The sequence below is a fragment of the Lolium rigidum genome, chromosome 6, assembly GCF_022539505.1.
Source record: "Lolium rigidum isolate FL_2022 chromosome 6, APGP_CSIRO_Lrig_0.1, whole genome shotgun sequence".
In the NCBI taxonomy this organism is placed as follows: domain Eukaryota; kingdom Viridiplantae; phylum Streptophyta; class Magnoliopsida; order Poales; family Poaceae; genus Lolium; species Lolium rigidum.
Genome location: NC_061513.1, coordinates 184,187,150 through 184,200,667, shown reverse-complemented (window position 1 = coordinate 184,200,667; position 13,518 = coordinate 184,187,150). Strand labels below are relative to the sequence as shown.

At 49.5% G+C, this 13,518-nt stretch overlaps 1 protein-coding gene and 1 pseudogene across 1 annotated transcript; one reads left to right on the top strand and one right to left on the bottom strand.

Annotated features, from left to right (window-relative positions):
• Window positions 1–954: 954 nt before the first annotated feature.
• Window positions 955–4,487, bottom strand: LOC124661658 (annotated as a pseudogene).
• Window positions 4,488–4,739: 252 nt separating this feature from the next.
• On the top strand, window positions 4,740–5,919 carry LOC124665365 (probable glutathione S-transferase GSTU6). The gene is made up of 2 exons (XM_047202776.1): window positions 4,740–5,279; window positions 5,396–5,919. Exons 1-2 carry the CDS (start codon window positions 4,935–4,937, stop codon window positions 5,774–5,776), a joined length of 726 nt encoding a protein of 241 aa, XP_047058732.1. The 5' UTR covers window positions 4,740–4,934; the 3' UTR covers window positions 5,777–5,919.
• Window positions 5,920–13,518: the final 7,599 nt, after the last annotated feature.

Sequence of the window (13,518 nt, the reverse complement as noted above, 5' to 3'; positions counted from 1 at the left end):
TCGTTTGAACCATTACGTTGAGTCCTATTCCCTTTGTTCCTCGATACCAACACTTGTCCGAGACATGATCATCGGTATCGTCATACCTAGTTCGATATTGTTACCAACAAGGGTATTTAACTCGTTCCGAGTGATTCCATCCCATGACCTAGTCATACGTCGCGCATCTTTATGGATGCAATCTCACCGAGTGGGCCCTATGTATCTCTCTGTCACGCGGATAAACAAATCCCACTATTGATACGTAGATACATACGCCTCAACCCATCATGACCACCCTGTTACAGTGTAGCGATTGATGATGTCAAAGCAACCCCTAGTCACAGTGATTAGATGTGATCCCACGGTCTAAGGATTAAGTCACTACGCTTTCATAAATATCGTAACGTTGAACTTAATGTGACTTGATCACGTTACAATACTTATATATTGGGTCCATCATATCATTCATCTAATGATATGACCCTATTGTGAATGACGTGTCTGCCCATGATAGGAAAATCTCGATCAACGAATGACTACAATGAGCTAGCGTGTATATGTGTACTTGCCAAGGACCCTTGTTTGTTTACAATAGTACAATACCAAACATATATCAATGTTTCCACTTAATACAGGTATAACATGGCACAAAACTATTATGAACATTTGAGATATAATAATAAATACTCCTTATTATTTGCCTCTAGGACAACACTAGTATATTGGGCCGGTTTAATCCCCACTTTACCCAAAATTTTCCAAATCCTAGTGTAATTTCTTCAATACTAAATACACTACCCCTCCCTAGTGGATTCCTGATTGGATTATTGGGATTTAAGAGGATTGGACGAAGATATGTGTTTCACCTAATTTCTGCGGGTCTATCCCATAAATTATCTAGTACCAAACAAGGCCTAAGTGAAGAAACATAAGTTCTTATTAAACCACATGAACATGAAAACATGAAAAAAATCAAATGAGCCCAAGCTTAATTTACGCTCCATGCATTGGATGCAGTGTTACCACAGTATGTGGTGCATGAGTATAGGACGACGCAAGCATGAACTCAAAGCGTTGGAGGATCATGCAAATGGCCATCTTGGCCTCAAGAAGCGCAAAGTTCTGGCAGATACAAATCCGTGGTCCCCAACCAAATGGAAGAAATGCTCCTGGATTCTTGGATGCCTTCGAGATCCCCTCAGCAAACCTCTCCGGCTTGAATTCGTGCACATCGGTTCCGCAAATGTCAGGGTCATGGTGCATGAACAATACGGCAAGCTCAATCATCACACCAGCGGGGTACTTTGTGTCTCCAATTTGCACCTCCTTGTATGTCTTCCGACTCAAATGGATGCTCGGGGGATACAATCGAAGAACCTCGTAGAGGATCATGGTCACATGTAGAGTGCAAAGATTTAGATCAAAGAGTTACACTTCTAATTGAACGTTCATGCTTTCATAGAGACTTCATGACGAGAAAGTTAGTCCTAGAAATTAAGCACACACCGTTTTGAGTCGATTTAGACCTTCATATTCAGGTTTATTTTTCCCAAATAGGCCTACTACCTCCTGCCTTGCACGGTCCTGCCACTCTGGGTGCATGGTTAGAACGATCATGGTCCATGTGAGTAGCACCGATGTTGTCTCCGTTCCTGCAAAGTAGAACAACTTGCACTCCTCAATGACGTCTTCGATCATCATGCCTATGTTGGATTGACCATTCTCATATGTTTCCCCGATGTTTGGTTCTAGCAATAAACCGAGCAAGTCTTGTTTTGCGCTTTGGCCTTCTTTCATTGCTTTAATTCTTTTCTCGATTAGACCTCGCAGAATCGATTCAATATCGTCGTTGATTTGATACATCCTTCTATTGTTTGTGGTTGGCAAGGATCTGAAAATGGCAATTCCCATATATGTTTAGTTTAGCTAAACACGGTCCATGTTAAACGAGTAGATGTGCTACGGCAAGTTAGTTTGATAGTAGTAGCTCACAAATAACCGGGAATGAGAATCATCCGAATGTTTGTCATTATACGCCCAGCTTGCTCGGATTGCAACTGGAATATCTTCCTTCCTTCAAGGTAGCTGCTACCGAATGCAGTGCGAGAAATGACATCCCCGGTCAGGCTTTGGATTTCCGGCCAAACGTCGAGCTCACACAAGCCATTTGAGCCGATGGACTCCATCCATCTGCTGATCAATTCTTCACAGCACGCAGAGAACTCCGGCAGCATGCACTGCGGAAGTGCATAGCCATATGTGCGTCCCATTACCATGGATCAGTTATGCAATCGATGACATTAAGTAATTAATTAATAGGAAAACAAGTCTGAAATCAGTTAGGGAAAAGGAACTTATAATTATGTGTAGTATGTCATCTAGGTGCAGTTCCTTTTAAAAAGAAAAGGTTGTGGAAAAGGGGCTTTTTTTTTGAAAAGTCTTCGGAAAAAGTAGGGCCTTTTTGTATACCTTGATCTTCTCGAGATTGAAAGCAGGGTTTAGGAGCCGCCTGTGCTTAACCCACTTGTCGCCCTCGTGGTTGGAGAGGCCATTGGCGAGGAGCTTCCACAGTGCCGGAAACTTGGGCTTCTCCAGGTGCCCGAACTTGTTGGAAAGCACGTGCTTGGCGAGGTCGGGGTCGGTGATGGTTAGAGCATCCCCACTCGTTGGCGCTTCCCACGTCCAAATCCGACGATAATTTCGTCCGGATAGAACGAAAAAATGGCGTGGGGAGGGCCAGTTTTCCAGCCGCGATCCCAGGCCTAGCCGTTGATTTAATTTTGGAAAACGTAAACTTGACGAAATACGGCAAAAACTTGACGATATTCGGCAAAAACGACTTAATTTAGACTAACTTTAATGATATTTACTATATAGAGGGCGAAATTCATACATAGAGGCCGAATTCGACTATATTTCGAATTCGGCTAGGGGAATACAACTCTAAATTTTAAAACACGGCGCTCTACATGCCCAAATGGCGGTAGAACACCGTGTAGTCGCGCCGTCGCCGCCATCGTCGTCGGAGCCGTCGTCGTCAAACCGCGGCGGCGCGGCCCGGCCGCCGCCCTGGCCCGCGTCTCCCCACCGGCCGCTGGTGCGAGGCGGGGACGGCGATGGCTTGTACCATTCGTCGTCGGAGGCTTCGAGGTCGATGACGGGGACGGCGACGCCGGATGGAGGAGTCGCAGGCCGGCGGTAGCGAGCGACGTCCTCGCGCAGGGTGTTGTCGGCGGTTGGAGCGGCGGCGCGGGCGGCGAGTTGACGCGCGGCGGCCAGGTCCAGCATCCGCCGCTGCTGCTCCGCCTCCTGGCGCTCCCAGTCGCGCCTGGACCACTCCAGTGCGGCGTCGTAGACCGCCAGCTCCCGCTCCCACCGCCGGAGGAAGAACGAGTTCCAACGCGTGTAGTTGTCGGGGTGGTGGCGCGGGTCGGCGCGCTCTTCGTCCGTCATCGTCATCCGAGCCTCCTCGATGGCGACGTCGAGGGCATGGCCCCGGGGCGGCGGCGGGATTGGTACGCCGCCAACACTTAGCCGCCACCCGCCGCCGGGAGGCCTCGTGTCCGGCGGGCAGGGGTACCCCGCCTGGTGGAGGAGGTGCCCCTCCCACGCGTGGAGCGACCGGCGGGGGAAGCCATTGTTGGCTGCGCCGTCTTCGTCGTAGAACGCCATGGATCGGGAGAGTGGAGGGAGAGTGGAGCGGGGATACGCGTCGCGGCGAGTGGAGCGGGGTATATAGGCGCGGCTCGTGCCGATGATTAAATGACGTGTGGAATGCGACGCGTCCGCGGCGAGCTGACCGGCGGCAGGCTTTTAGTGCTTGCAGAAGACGATGCGTGTGTCGCTGACCGGTTGGGTCCACCTCTGCGGCGAAGACGAAGCGAAAAGCGCGGGAGAAATATCTCGGCGTTTCGCGCACTTTCGCTTCGTCCGGAGTCCCCGAGCGCTCCCCGGTAGGCCGGGGTTGGCGTGGGCTCGCCGGATGGATGAAAGCCCAAATCCGACGAAAAACGAGGAACCGGGGGCGCGGCTGGACCATTTTTCGCCATCCGGATGGAAAAATGGCACGCTGGAGGCCTGTTCGCGGAGACGAGTGAAGATGCTCTTACCTTGGGGATGGGGCCGAACCAGGAGAGACTCACCTTGCCGTGCTCCCGGACGGAATCGGAGAGAAAAGGCGCCACGCGGGGGCCGATGTCGTGGCATCGCAGCGGCAACGGCCTCGACCAGGCTTCCTTGTTCAGTCGGGTCTTTCTGGTGAGGTCGCCGGCGAGGAAGCGGTAGGAGGTGCCGCGGATGCCCTGCGCGCGCAGCTCCCGCTCGAGCCGCCGCGGCCGCCACCACAACCGGTCCAGCAGCCGGTGGAGCTGCCACAGAACCACAAGGCCCGGGAGACCATACGCCAGAAGGCTCCATCTCCACGCCACTGAGACTGAGGCGCCTGCAGCTGCACAGAACACTCCAAGAACCATCCCTCTCAAGTCTCGAGTGGTCGAATTGGGTGATGAAAACTGTACGTGCCTTCTTCAGTGGGGATCTATAGGCATCAGTTTATATAGGTGGATGGATCTGCAGCCCGTCAACATCGGGATATTTTATGATTTGCCACATAAAATAGCAAATGATAGAAGTGCAAAGAAAAGTGTAATATTCACATTGACTAGGAAGAGACCGAATGTCACAATCTCATCTGGACCTGACTTGTCGCTAGGACGACAAGACACGCAGACTATTCTAACACCTGACTTATCATCAGCCTGCTTACCACGGAGCCAAAGCAAATCCAAACACAAACACCTCCAATTTCCAGGATCGATATATATCTTGTGGTCTAATCTCTCACAGTGCCCACCAACTCTACTAGCTAGCTAGTCTCAGTCACAGAAAGAAATCATCCAAAATTGATTTGATTGATAACTGATCTGACCAGCGAGCGGAAAGGGAATCGACCGATGGCCGCCGCCGGAGCTGGAGGAGGAGCCGGCGACCAGCTGACGGTGCTGGGCGCTTGGGCGAGCCCGTTCTTGGTCCGGGTTCGTCTCGCGCTGCACCTCAAGGCGCTGGAGTACGAGTACGTGGAGGTCGACCTCAAGGACAAGAGCGACCTGCTCCTGGCCTCCAACCCCGTGCACAAAAAGGTTCCCGTGCTACTCCACGGCGGCAAGCCCGTCTGCGAGTCCATGCTCATCGTGCAGTACCTCGACGACGCCTTCCCGGGCTACGGCCCAGCCTTCCTCTCCGCCGATCCCCACGACCGCGCCGTCGCCCGCTTCTGGGCCGCCTACGTTGACGACAAGGTACGCGCACTCTGCTTCACCAGTTTTAGTCAAATCCGATCCAGCAGGAAGGAATCACATCGCAGCTCGTCTCGGGCATGTATGTTGAATTGTTGATTTGACCGTCGTACGTGCAGCTTCTGAGCTCGTGGGTCGGGATCTTCGCGACGACGACGGAGGATGAGAAGGCGGAGGCGGTGGACAGGACGCTCGCGGCGTTGGACGCACTGGAGGGGGCGTTCAGGGAATGCTCCGGCGGGAAGGGGTGGTTCGGCGGCGACGGCGTTGGGTACGTGGACATCGCGCTCGGTGGGTTCGTGCCGGCAATGAACGCGTCGGAGCCGACGACCGGGCTCAAGATCCTCGACCCGGCCAGGACGCCGCTGTTGGCCGCCTGGAAGGATAGATTCTGCGCGCTCGACGGAGCCAAGGCGGCCATGCCGCCGACCGAGCGGTTGCTTGAGAGTGGGAAGAAGAGGCAGGCCGAATTACAGCCGGCCGCGCAGCCGAACAAATAAATGAAGATCTTCAGTTCTTGCAACTCTGTTTGGTCGAAAATACGTTTAGAGCCTTTTTTTCCCTTCTTCTTACAGTGTAAATAAGTAAAACTGCTGTAAATGTCGCGTCTGGAGACACAATGCAAAACATCTTTGTCATCGTACGTGCAAAGGATCCTAAACAAATGCGACACGTTGCAGCACCAATGCATCACGAACAATGAATCCCAGCCATACTCTATGTTAGTACTACCTCCATCCCAAATTTTAAGTCTTATATTATCTTTAGAGATAATCAAACTATATCAAGTTTGACTAAACTTTTACAAAAACATGTAAAATACAAAATTAATATCATTAAATAGATAACGAGATATATTTTCGTATGATAACTACAAAAATATTATATCAGTCGATAGATTTTCTAAAAATTTGGTCAAACTTTACTTAATTTAACTTTAAAAAAAATAAACATCAAGCTTTAAAACGGTAGTATCAGGCAACCATTGACGTGTTTAGGATTGCGCCGGTGGTTCCAAACCACTGTCGGCTATCTCCATCATGCTTTTGACATACAAATTTTGAATCTTTGGTCTGGGTTAGGTAAGCGGGTTGACCAGTTTGTAACCAAATCATGCACAAGATGATATACAAGTCACGGAGAAATGTTCGACCAACCACATGTCTAATGGGGCGTCTGCTAGGGCACGCTTTCTCTTCAGGGGCATTCCCTCTACACGCGACCACAAATTAATATGTGCTAATCGGGCACTGAAATTCGGGGCATTAGAGCATCTTCAGCCGCGTTCCTCAAAACGTCCCCAAAACGGTGCCGGATCGAGCGTTTGTGGGACGTGTTTTGTTCGTATCGCGTTTGGGGGACGTCACTCTCCAGCCGCGTCTCACAAACGCCACCCCCAAACAGAAATTCAAATAATTCACATTAAAAGAGATTGTTCCCGCCGAAGTCGTCGCGATCAGAGTAGCCGCGATCAAAGTATTGGGCGCGCGATCATATTACACACCGACGTAAATTAGAAGAAGGGGTTGGCGACGGCGACGCCGACGGCGCATCCTGAGTCGACTTAGGCCTGTTGATCACGACGACCTCGTCGTGATCTACCTGGTGTGCCTGCTCCGTCGGCGACGCCGAGGCAGAGGGCGATGCCGTTGACGCCGAGGCAGTGGCCGATGCAGGTGTACTAACAGACGTTGTCGCAGACGCGTCTGCTGGTGCCGGCTCTTGCTCCGGGTGTGGGGTTCCTGCCACTGCCTCGGCCGCCGCCATTTTGGCTTCGATGTCGTCGATGATCTGGCCTTTGAAGAAGTTGTGCGCCGCCCACGTCCGGGGAGATATTCCAGCTGTCGACGCTGTCAGCAGGGACATGTCCTCCTTGCGTTTCTTGAGCTCCATCTTCTCCTCTTGCCTCTTGAGCAGCGCCGCCCAACTTTCGTCGGCCTTTTTGTCGCGGGAGAGCAAGGTCGAGGAGACCTCGGCGAGGCACTGTGTGATCGACGCCTGCGTCTTCTCGGTCGCCGCTGCATCGGCCAAGGTGGCCTTGGCAGCCTTGTTGCCGATAGGGCGCCATGCCGATGTTGCGAACGGCGCATCCAGATCAATGGCTTCTTTCCCCTTCGACAACAAATGGTGCGTCAACCTCCATTTCTCGTTCGTTTTGAGCTTGCTTTAGCAATGCATCAGCACCAAAGACGTATGCCCCTCCGAGTGCTTCCAGTACATCTCCATGGCCTTGTCGAACTAACCAAAGGAAGGCGCTAAAATTATCGTGGAAATAGGCGTACCACGCCGCTGATGTCACTGCCGCTTTCGCCTCTGGTCTCGGCCTCGTTATGGTACCCATGGAACATGTTCACCGACGCCTGGATGATGGCCCATCGCGTCGACATTGCCTTTTGGCTCCTCTTCATTGTCACTTTGTGGTAATCGCTGTTGATTAGCTTGCGCCACTGATTCTCGGTCCAGCCTTCCGGCTTCTTCTTTGCAACCGGCACCTTCCGCGGCTTCACGAAGGGCGCCTTCGGCCCTTTCGTCTCATTGCCCGACGGCTTGGTGGCCGCTTTCTTGGCAATTTTTTGGGGCCTGTCGGCGGCGCCATGGATGGGGAGAGGGTAGCGGCGGACGGAGGGATAGAGTAGCGACGGCGGAGGGAGAAATGAATCGACGGGATAGGCGGTCAAATCTGTTGGGAGGGCAGAAATGCGCGGTCGATGTGGCGGGAGAGGCGCGACTTGGCGAGAGAGGGGGGCGAATTTTTTCTGTGCCGCTGACGCGTCGGGCCTACCACTCCCCGCCTCGTGTTTCGTTGTGTCCGGCGCGCCCGGAGTGTCCCCTGTGTAGCGGGGACGGGCTCGGGGCGCCGGACACCGTATAGAGCCGCACCAGACGGAATGAGGCTTTGGGTGCGCGGCTGGGAACGATTTTTTGTCCGGCGCGTCCCAAATCCCTTTGGGGACGCTTTGGAGTACGCGGCTGGAGGCTCTTAAAAGCTTCTTCTAGATCCTCTAGAAAACGTTTCACAAATTGATAGTATGTGCTAATCGGGATATGACATTCTTCGTGGATTTTGATATGACGAGAAGTCCATATATATAGCCTAGAGTGTTACAATCATAGTCACGAAATCACTATGATTCGAAGTTTCCATCATGCATGGTGAATATCTAGTGCCTCACGTCTACAGTTGAAATCATGTACGTATGCCCAGTTATATTTTCGTCCACTAAAACCCACACACATCTAGCCAACCAGAGAGTGTTTCCAAGAGTCATTTGTTGCATTGCAAATTTGACACGCTGGGATCACCGCCATGTTCCTTGAACGCAAAACATCTGCAGATGGTAAGCTATTATTGTGGGTTAATCTCCAAATAAACAGACACACCTTGGAGGAAACCATTGTCTTCCAAAGACTACTCCCATTGCAGGGCCTGCTCCATTGATTGCCACCAGACGTAGAAGTAGAGGACACTGTGGAAAATATAGAACCCTAATTCTTGTGTGTTGTATTCCATGACCCTTTGGAGGTATATATAGAGGTACAAGGGGGAGATAGACTTGGAGTACAAGATGATCTAAACCTAGTCTAATCTCAGCCGTACATGTATTCTAACATCCCCCCTCAGTCGTAGCGGGAGTGAAGCGAACGCTTGCGACTGGAGAAGTCCTACGCTCCCATCGCTTCTCCTCCTTGTCATCATCAGCGTCCTCTTCTAGTTCCTTCTCTTCCCTCCCGTAGTCACAGCGGGAGTGTCGTGGACGCAAGTGACGTCGCGGACGCTGTTGACTGGAGTTCTTGAGTTGCCGTAGACGTTTTCTTGATATCGATGTCGAGGTAGGCGATCATGATGTAGCCGTGGTCGAGGTGTGGTCGATGTCGTAGTCGTCATGTGGTGTAGCCGTATTCGCCGAAGGCGCAAAAAATTGCGCGGTTTTGGTCTTGGGGATTTTAGGTTTTGCGCGGCTGCGGCAAGAATCTGCGGCGGCGGCGGGGTTTTGTGTCATTGTACGGCGGCAGCGGGTCTGCGGCAGCGGCTGGTTTTTGTCGTAGCGCGGCGGCGGCAGCGGGTCTGCGGCGGCGGCGGCGGGTTTTTGTCGTAGCGCGGCGGCGGCAGCGGTTCTGCAGCGGCGGCGGGGTTTTTGTCGTAGCGCGGCGACGGCAGCGGTTCTGCGGCGGCGGCGGGGTTTTTGTGTCGTAGGTGGCGACGGCAGTGTTGACGAGGATATCGACGGAGACCATGTTGATGTAGACCTTGGCGATGTAGAACTCGACGTAGATCTTGGTGTAGTCGTACGGCTTGACGTAGTTGTTGGGGTCGTTGTGGTTCGGCTTGGTGCAGTGCAAATTCGTACATGTTGTTGTAGGTGTGCGCAGCTTGAAGTCGATCTTGGCGACGTGGTTTGTCGAGGCTGATGTAGCAGCGTTGCGTCTAGAGCAACACATGGGCGTTGCATCTTCGGAGACATGCTTGGTGCTGGCCTAGATTTCCCTGTACGCGCACATGCATACAGAGATTTGCAGAGCCTGGACAGAGCGCGCGTGCCGGCTCGATCTGCCGGGCAGTGGACTACCGGACGGCCGGCCTGCCGTGCGCCGCCACGGACCTTGTAGATCAATCGAAGGCAACTTTTTCACTGATTTGCACCGGACGGTAATTTCCTAGGGATTTATTTGGTGGCTACTTGAATCTAACCTAATCTAGAGATTGCAAACTAAAATTTAGAAAATTGGATCTAATCTAGTCTAAAGAACCGATCTGATCTTTGATCGAAACCGGGTGCCGTGCCCCCGAGGAGAGATCTCCCCGGGGGCGGCGCGATGCGGAAGTGGTGGGAGGACTTAGGATCGGCGCCGCGAGGCTAACCGCTCTGATACCATGTGGAAAATATAGAACCCTAATTCTTGCGGGTTGTATTCCATGACCCTTTGGAGGTATATATAGAGATACAAGGGGGAGATAGACTTGGAGGACAAGATGATCTAAACTTAGTCTAATCTCAGCCGTACATGTATTCTAACAGACACCTCTGTGTGATCCAACCATGTTAGTTATCGCATGAAGAACATAAAGTCACGACTGTACATACTTTCTCTATGAACTGGCATTTCTCTATGTACATGGTGATTTTTGCGCTGTGTCATCGTAATTAGCATTCTTTTCTTATGTGGGTTTTGAACCTGTGACACCATAGGCCGCTGGTTGTGAAATCAATCCTGGTCTGGCCCAAGTTAGCAAGGGAAGCAAGAGTTAGTTCACGTAGGAACAAACAGGCCCTGATACGGGCCAGCGAATTTGGCAGAGGCCGTCCGATCCAATCCGGGACACAAAAGCTGCCTCACTGAACTCCGAAGAGGCATAGTGACTTGTCTGTTGTCTCTCTCACTCTCTCCTTTCTGAGATCTCAATAAGTCTAGAGGGACCAGACTACTCCAGCGCGACGGCTGACACGTAACATCTTCACATTATTCATGGATCGTCCGCAGCAACCAAGCGCCAATCGTCTTGGAGAGGTGGATGAGACCAGCACTACAGCATGATCACGACGTAGTGAGCTGAAATCAATCTACTATAATGATTGCTATCCAAATCAGATCTCATTTTCATTCTCTGCCAGCACCAAAACCAGACATTCTATCAAGAAAAGACATTTGCCATTATAATTTTTATTATCCGACCGCGTCGAGTCCGCGTTGCTGCCGCGTCCTTGTAGTACCATTTCTGGTTTGTATTTCCATTTCACATGCTCTTTCGAACAAATACTTCAACACATGCTATATGGTCATCTTTTGTAAATTGCAGACGCATCGCCCACCAAAATTTCTGGCATCTTCCGTAAATTTTAGCATAATTTGGACTTATTTTAAAAAGCCTTCTACAGATATAATATAATTTTGGATGTTGGAGAAAGTTTATGTTGTTCATAGGATTTTTATTGGATTTGTACATACGGTATCAACCAATGTTGGAGCCTTCGAACATTTTGTTTGTGAAAACTCCCCCCAAACCTCCCATGAGGTTGTAGGCAGGGAATAACCCTAAACCCTAAACCACTCGCTTCATCAGAGCCTAATCCAATGCAATCATTATCTTCATTCACGAAATTCATCACATAATGAAAACTGAAATCTGCGGGTAGTAAACCCATATATTTGATCATTTCGCTACTTATCCAGTTTTCTATTCTTTTGAGTTTTTGTTATACATTTAGACATAAAATCTTCCCCAACCGAATTATTACTTTGTTCTCCCCTTTAGGCTTTGTCTCATTCTATCTCTCGTCATCACTCGATCTTTACCAAAAAGTCTTATGAGGAACCTTTCAATTGGATTTGTCATTGATACTTCTATTTACTTTTTAAGAAAGAGATTATTATTCCTTTTCTCTTCAGCTATGTCAAAGCGATTTTAGTTATTGTGCCATGGTTCATTGCTGTGCTTACACAGTAGGTTTCCTTTATTAATAAAGAGATTATTATTCATTTTCTCTTCTCCAAAAACTCCGCAGGTTTCCTTTTGAGTTGCAACACTCGTGTGATTGGCGTGATCCACCGGATGCATGTCTACCGTTGAGGTGTTTGCAAGCACGTCCTCTACTATGTTATAGGTGGCGACCCTAGGATGTATATTTTCTCTATGGGGCATAATGTTTGCAAGTTTTAGCCTCCATATTGTAGGTTCCCAGCGGAGCGCTCCGGTGTTTGGTCGTTCCCCGCTGCAGAATTTGGAGTGTTGGGTATGCCCATGAAGGCGTTGGCATGGATAGATCTGGCCACTCTACGTCTGCTTGGTCCGTGATTTTGGCATACGTCCGAGTTGCTCCCTTGACTAGCCTATCGGCACTAAGTGGGCGACCTAGACACTCGACGTCATGAGATCGATGTCGATCACGGGCTTTGCTAGCTAGACGCTGCTCAACAACATGTGTTGTGTGGGCATGGTTCGAATTGTGTGGCTTGGTCCTGTTAGGACCGTGGCTATGTGGTTGTGTGATGATGGATTGGTAGATGGTGGCAGTACGAGGGCTCTCCTCTTAGGTGGCACTCTTTGAATGCTAGGTTTCGAGTTCCAAAGGTGAAAACTATATGTATGACCTTCATTGGTGATTGGTTGGACCCATCAATGGTGGTGTTCCCTTGTTATAGGCATCGCTTGGAGTTTGCTCGGACTTCTTTTTGGGGGTGAAAACCCATGATCTGCCTTTGGTGGTTGTATCCCGCGATACCGATGTCATGCGTCGTTTCCTTCTTGGAGACGTCATTGTCGGAGTACCTCTCCTATTACCCCCGGTTGACATCATTGGTGGTTGATGTAGCTATTACGTTGACGCCCTATTTTCCTTTTTTTTTGTTGGTTTAGATAGTAGGTGTAATTGGTATATTTTTTCTATTAAAATAACCCCATATAAAAAATAATCCTTTTGCATTTCAATGTCACTTAATTGAGTTGTGTGTGTGAGTATGGAATTTTTCTAACCCGAAAATGTGTGTTTTATTCTATGTTTTTTTAGTTAAATAGAATTATATAATTTTACATTTGGGGTTTTTGATTTGTTTTTATTTATGATAATTCATGAAAAAACATTTGTGTACAATTGAACCGTCATAGAAACAGAAGGTCAAAATGGTTTTAGCACCTTAGTGGTGTTTCAGACACTTCCTTAGCTCACGGTAGCTCTGGTAAGACGACTCACCTTCTTCCTGCTGAAGCCAGCTGAATCGAGTTGGGGACAACTGTGGCCTAAACAGCTGCTTATATTCATAATGTTGTGAAAGAGGACAATTCGGTGGCTGAGTTTTGTTCAACTACTGATCTTATGAAATCATTTTATTTGCCTCTTTCACCTGAAGCTTATAATGACTGGGAAGAGTTACAAGATGTGACGAATGAAAACTTGCAGGTTTCTACTGAGAATAACACATGAAAATATAAATGGGGAGAAAATTTTACCTCGAAAAATTTCTACAGATATTGTTTCCGAAACATAACACCACCATCTCCTTTCTTGTGGATATGGAAATCAAAAAATTTGCCAAAACTAAAGTTTTTTGCATGGTTACTACTAGCAGACAGACTGCATATTAGGAATATGCTAAGAAGGAGAAGTTTTAATATTGGTAATAATTTCTCCTGCCCATTGTGCAATTCTGGAGAGGAAGAAACGTTGGTTCATTTATTTTTCAAATGCTCGTTCAGCTCTAGTTGCTTGCCCAGATTAAACATTATTTGGCCTGCTGTAAATGGCAC

What these genes read in the sequence shown, in the direction of transcription:
- LOC124665365 (XM_047202776.1), top strand. Translation starts at nt 4,935, where the DNA reads ATGGCCGCCGCCGGAGCTGGAGGAGGAGCCGGCGACCAGCTGACGGTG. An exon ending in CCGCCTACGTTGACGACAAG is followed by an intron (nt 5,280 to 5,395) that starts GTACGCGCACTC and finishes TCGTACGTGCAG; the next exon opens with CTTCTGAGCTCGTGGGTCGG.